This window comes from Charadrius vociferus, unplaced genomic scaffold (genome assembly GCF_000708025.1).
Source record: "Charadrius vociferus isolate BGI_N301 unplaced genomic scaffold, ASM70802v2 scaffold321, whole genome shotgun sequence".
Taxonomy (NCBI): Eukaryota; Metazoa; Chordata; class Aves; order Charadriiformes; family Charadriidae; genus Charadrius; species Charadrius vociferus.
The window spans coordinates 2,136,931-2,143,677 of record NW_009646934.1 but is presented as its reverse complement, the minus strand read 5'-3'; the positions used below and the strand labels follow the sequence as shown (position 1 = coordinate 2,143,677).

The following is a 6,747-nucleotide window of genomic DNA, read 5'->3' as shown; positions in this document are numbered from 1 at the left end:
GTTAACATTTGCAACACTAACAAAAAAACCCTGTAAATATCAAATACCAAAGATCATGAACTGATCTTTCCAGATGACCCAAGTACTTGTAGCCAAGAGCAGGAAGGCTGTACGAGTTGTAATGTCTCTTGGAGCAGAGAATATCGCATTGTGAATGAGAAACTACGCTTAGAAGCAAGACTGTGGTCTTTTCAAGAACTATTATATGATCTCCCTGTAACAATATGGGTAATCACAGCTGACAGGCTTCCTAAGGCATTGGGTTTGTGGAGAACAGGTGTCCTTTTATTGTAAACCTGTTTAAGATCAAGAAAACCAAGCCATTGCTTATTTGCAACATCAGAGCTACTGTCAAACCAATCTATCACCTTGGCCCTTGTTGGCTTAAACTAGCTACTAACCAGAGCGATACAAGGAACAGCCAATTCAAGTCCATGTGAAAGCGATGGATGAAGTTAAAATAGCGCTCTGGCATTAGTTACTGGTACTTCCTATACACATGTTGCTTGTCTGTGTGAAAAGGGATACTGAAGTCTTCAAGGAGGTTGTTACCAATATTTAATTCAAATGAAAAGAGTGCTAGGTGCTTTTCATATAAATGTAAGTACAAAATCCTGGGCTTTTTCCTAAGGTAATCTAAGAAGTGTGCAAGCAGGCAAGTGAAGGGGATAACTGTCTTAGAATCAGTGTGAGCTGACACAGGCAGGACGCAGGAACAACCACAAAACCATGGATGAAAGGCAAAGAGCAAATTTGCTCTCAATACCTTGCAGGTCAGGGAATCTCCGAAACAACGCCCGGGCAGAGGCACACAAGCAGGGGATGCACGCACCGCGTAGCGAGCGAGAGTCCGTGTTAGTGAGTGTGAGAGCTCAGGCTTGCTCTTCTCGCCTGTACGTCAGGGGTTCAAGCAGGTGTAGCTTTCCACTGTGCTTTGGTCGTCTTCAACAGCAGGGCAGGAATCTCAAGCATGTTAGTTAAGGTGTCTCTGAGTCCATCACAGACGTGCAGGTGTTCTTGTGAGCATATAAGACTGAACAATGACCAGTGTGATATATGTGTTGTCCAGCACCCCAGGGCCAAGTCACTTGAGCATGTTTATAATCCTCCTCACCAATCTCCTGTTACTTTCCCACAGAATCATAGAATGATAGGTTTGGGTTTGGGTTGGAAGGGACCTTAAAGCTCATCTCGTTCCATCTCCCTGCCCTGGGCAGGGCCACCTCCCCCCAGCCCAGGTTGCTCCAAGCCCCGTCCAACCTGGCCTTGAACACCTCCAGGGATGGGGCAGCCACAGCTTCTCGGGGCAACCTGCCCCAGGGGCTCATCACCCGCACAGGGAAACATTTCTTCCTAACATCTCACCTAAATCTCCCCTTTTTCAGTTTAACACCTATGTTGGATGTGGGTCTGTTTCTATTATTTCTTTTACTTCTGGTACATATGGATTGGGATCTCATGGAAGTGCTTTTCAAAGAGAAAGCTGCCCGAGGTCTCTACATTTGCATGTAATTCAAGGCCCTGTCTAGATATCGAGGCAGGAAAGAAAGGTCAACATTGAAATATTTTAATGGAGGAGCCTCCGTTATGCATTTTGAAATCTTTATTTGCTGTGGAAAAAGAGAACTAAGAAGTTTTCCATGCACTGAGAATGTACAAAATGCTCTTTACAAAAGGGTCACCGTGTGTGCAATCTGTGCCAGGAACTGTTTATGCCAGACTTCCAGTGGAAGCCTCTCTAGTTCTGGGAAATAAATGGCCGTCTTTCTAGCAAGCAAGAACTCAATCCCAGCATGATTACTGAGCTTTTGTGATCTGAGGTATTGTTGGTACCAGGGAGACCTTCATTTATGGTGAGATGTTTCAACCACAGAAACCACACAAATGTGGACTTTTTCTTGCTATACGACTGTAGTTACTAATATGGTTCAGGCTCGAGGTAGGTATCTAAATGTGGCTTCTTAGTGAGCACATACTTATGAGATTAGCCAGTAAGATAAGCTACATTCCCATAGTCATAGTCAAGCTGAACTGAGATTTCTTTTGCTAAAAAGCTGTTTTCCTTCCATTTAGAATAAAGACAGTCAAGATGATGTTCAGTATTTAATTTGAATTTGAAAATGTCTTTTGCACATTTTTTCAGCGTTGGTGTGATATCCTGGATACCTATCTTAAATCTCACTCAGAGATAATACATTAAGATATCATAGCTTCAATGTAAATGCCATATATTTTCAGCTCTTCAATTTAAGTGCATTTCTGTTAACTGATGCGCTGTTGTCAGTGGTTTGTGGTGTTAATGGATATAAACACTGTAGAAAGTGCTTGGTCTTCTGTTTCTTGTTTAAGCTATATGGTCCCTGAAAAAACAGTATATTGAAATATTAGTTTCCTCTTAATTTTCTGACTTTATATCATGTTAGGTTACGTTTCCAAAGTTTTTCCTAGCAAACTAACTCTAGCTATGTCATGTAACTGTCTGCAGAGCGCACACATTACAGTGCTGTAGATTTTTTTTTTTAAAGGCTTTCACAATGTTGCAAATTCAATGATTTCTTACCAGCTAGTTTATCAACTTGTTTTTATTACCTTCTAAATTTCATAGTATATAATTGTAAGGTTCTTCACTACTTCATATTTTTGGAATGACATGATGTTGCAGTTAGGCTTTGAAAGCATCTTGTGATGCGAGTTCCTTCAAAGTTGCTTGCAATTATTAAAATAAAAGTGCTTTCCTTGTTTGTCTGTATTTATTCTATTTTCTATCTGTAGAATATTTTATTTTCTGATATTGTTTGAGAGCCTGCTTGCTATCTGTGTACACCTGAAAAACATGGTAATTTCTAGCAGTGAACTTAGTAAAGCTATTGTAGGCAGAGGAGATTCTTACCTGAATTTAGTTCATTCTCTCTAATGGGGTTATTTGGAGTAGTGTTTTTTTTGTGGTTTTGTTTTTGTTTTGTTTTTTTCATTTTTTTAAAAATAAAAACTAAACACCTACGGAGTTGGAACTTACTTCCTTTCCCTCCTGTGTATCTACATGCAGATCTTGAATACCTGATGCATGCACGGCAACAGCTACTAACCACAGCTAAGCGTTGGGATGCTACTTCTAAGACTATTGTAGAATTTGAGCCTAATGAAACTACTGAATTGGAGAAGAGCCTTCTTACCAGATACCAAATCCCTCTATCTGCTGACCAGCTATTTACACAATCTGTGCTGGACAAATCATTGACCAAGACCAACTATCAGTCACGGCTACATGACCTCCTTTATATTGAGGAAATAGCACAGTATAAGGAAGTTAGCAAGTAAGTGGTACCTTTATAAAAATACTTGTAGATTCTATTTCTTGCAGTCCTATTAAAATGAGGTTGGCAACTTTTCTCGTTAAACCTGCATGATTGTTTAACATACTATGTCTCCCTGGTGCTTGGAAATGAAGTTGAATATGAGTCTGGAAATAGTAACTTTTGATAAAGGTCACTAGCACTTAACAAATGTAATTTACTGATACTCATTTAAAACAAACTGTATGTATCAGTCTATGTTCATGATTGGAGGCACCAAACAGCTATTGTACAATGTTTTGTTAATGTCTGGATAATTATTTTTGTTTATAGTTTTTTGTCTCTCTATACAAAAAGATACTAATAATAGGAGTAATATTTTTTTGTTCCTTGGTGAAAGTAGGTTATAGCAAATAATATGTGAAATCTTTGCATAAAAGGCCTCGAGGGAGTGTAAAATAAATTTTTTTCTTTTTTAAAGAAAAAGGTTGAATTGTGGGTGGGTCAAACTCTGATCTTACAATGATGTGGCAGCTGACTTTACTTTGCTGGTCTGAAAACCAGCTTCTGAATAAAAGTTCCTAATAAAAGGCATATAGGCATTTTTTTGTTTGTTTTGTTCTGTAATATCTTCAGGTGTTATGTACATATTACCCAACTGGATTAGCTGCATGAACAAATGCAGAGTTAGGAAGAAGATGAGAACTTCCCATGTTCAGACTCCCACTGGACATTTTTTTCTGTAGTCTGGTATTTGTGGTTAAAAAATTTTGCCAGCACTCCTGTGGCACGAAAGAGTTTTAAAGCGTTGCACTACTCGGAATGGAAAGTCAAAAAGGATTAACTTCCCTTTAACCTAATTTGGTAGCAAATTTAGTTCTATCAATTACTTAAGTTCCAAACCAGAAATGTCTTTTTAAGACGAACGACTTCTGGAGCTACAGAGGTTCAGCTGCATCACCCCTCTGGAATTTAGGAAGAAAATACTATGAGTAGTTGTATTTCTGATGCTTTTAAAGCAGAAAAATGGTTCCATTTCTTTTTTTGTTTCTCACACGAAGGGCAGTATATTTGAACTATTTTCTTCATCTCTTTCATCACTGCTGTGCTCTGCTCTTGAGCTGGAATCAAACATACAGAGGAATCATGCTTGAACACTGTTTTCAGCAAAGAGAAATATTCTTCATGATACGTATTTATCATCGGGTTGACTTTTCTAAGGATTTTTAAAACGGAAGCGGGTTTAAAGTAAATAATATTTTTACTGCGTGAATTTTCACAATGAGAATTACACTCTCGTGCCCCGTAGGGAAGCAAGCAGTAGCATGGCTGTGGAACCGAAAGAATAGTAAGTGTATTCTGTGTGTAATGCTTCCCCTTTGGACAATTTGGTGCAGCAATAAGTTACTGCTCTTCTTTTTCTATCTAGGAGATTGATAAAAGTAAGTTTTAATAATGTTCTTGAAATCATCTGTTTTGATAGTGTTGATGACAGAAATAGTCTTTTGATCTTGTAGCTGACCCACTTTATTGCAGCAAGGCTCAAGCTAGCACACTTTCCTGATCCTCTGCGGCTGAGATCACACACTTGGTATTCTCTAGTGAAGTGTCAGGGTTGCAAGCCTAGAAATGGGCCCAGAAATACGAATGCAAGTGGGTTGTAACACCTCTGAAGTGGTGCTGTGAGTGGAAATGTTGATGAGCTGCTACTCTCTAATGGGTTTGTGTATGTACGTTGTAAAACTAGTAGCGTTGTCAACGTGGTCTCTTATGACAAGACTGGAATAACACGAGTGTCTGCAGTTCAGATTGGAGTCAATTGTTGAATTTTAAGAATGTTGATGATTTCTCACTTTCTAGGAAAACACGGTTTCAGACTTTACGTGGATCACCTGAGGGGAGCTACTGAAAAATACTGTTTGAAGGTTCAGTGGCTTTAAAAAGTCTTGGGCTCATTTCTAAGGCAGTTTCTGGGTAGCCTCAGAGAGTTTTACTTTTAAATCATGTTTATTCTAATATTTCAAGAGGCATTTCTAAAAGTTACTCCACATGGGAGAGGCATTTCTAAAAGTTACTCCACATATATATATATCTCAAAATAGAATAATAAAGGTTAGAATAAAGGACCCACTGCTGTCTAATTTCCAAATGCAAACACTCTGTAAGAAAAAGCTAAACAATGTTCGGATCTTGAGACTAGTTTGGTTTTGGAAAATTTTACCCCCCCATACATCTGTTGATGGTTTTAAAACTCTTCCTTTCTCTCTTGCACATTCAAAAGAAAAACAACACGCAATTGTTAGAGTGGCGAGAACTTACTGTGTATTTTCTTGTACGAACATTAAATTGTGTGTGAGGTGACATATAGCTCCTTCCATGCAGTACAGTGTCTGCTGCCAGAATTACAGAGCAGATTTATCCTCAAGGCTGTGAAAACTTAAAATACTGGCTTTGATGGAAAATAAATTTGTTGCTGTCATTACTATGTCTTCCATTTATCAATACATAGGTAGGTGTCACACTGCACACCCTGGCTGAACTCTCCGTGTATAAATGTAAGAGGAAATGTGCTGAATGTACTTGTAAGAAAGTGTTATATGGGGCTTTGTTCAGAATGGGTTTATTTGCCTTTTGGGAATTTGCTGTTTGCTTTGGTACTGGAGTGATTAATGATTTATGAAGTCTCTCTGTAATTTCTGTGTTTTGAAATATAAACAACAGGCTTTTTTTTTTAGCTAGTTTCATTAATACTACAGTTAGACTGGGATTTTGCAGGGTTTAGGAGGAAACGTACGTTTTTGTTTGTTTGATTTGTATAAGCCTGACTGAAAACCTTATTTTTTATAAATCTGCAAAGCAAGGGTGAGGAACGGATGAAAGAATCAACTACTGGTATTTTTTTTTTTTTGAAAGCTAATCCTTTGAGGATTTTGTAGTTTAACAGTTTGCCAGAAGGTGTCAGCTTACTCAATAGAAATTGCTTGATAATCTCTAAACCTCAGATTCCCTTTACCACAGCAGATTCAGTTTAGTCGTTTATAAAGACACTGACTTGTGCCTTGTCTCAGAATGGCAGTAATACTGTTTTCCAGCACGTTTTTACAAATCCAGATTTGAGAATGAGCTGATGCATATTCAGTAGCATAGGGATTCAACTTCAGGAAAGGTTTAACAAAATAAATTTGCAATAGCAAGTCATTGTATCTTAGTAATAATGCCAAACTCTTGGTTACTGTGTTAAATGTTTTATATAGTATTTTAACAATCATCTGAACGAGATAGGAGCAGTTTGAGATGTTGCTAACTTGCTGACAGCTCCTTTGGAACAGTGCAGAAGAAAGCTTGGGTTTGGTTTTGCTTTGTTTTTTTTTAGCACATGGAAATTGGAAGAATTACACTTAATTCTAGCACGCTCCCGAAGTACATGTTTTTGAGTGATTGCTTTAACTGTGGC

General features: G+C 38.2%; 1 protein-coding gene across 1 annotated transcript in view; it reads left to right on the top strand.

The window, feature by feature from the left end:
- Positions 1-6,747, top strand: part of HELZ (helicase with zinc finger) — a 77,694-nt gene that overhangs the window by 19,370 nt on the left and 51,577 nt on the right. Inside the window, exon 10 of the mRNA XM_009894775.1 lies at positions 3,047-3,314. Within this exon, the coding sequence (XP_009893077.1) occupies positions 3,047-3,314 (268 nt within the window). The remainder of the gene's footprint in view (positions 1-3,046; positions 3,315-6,747) is intronic.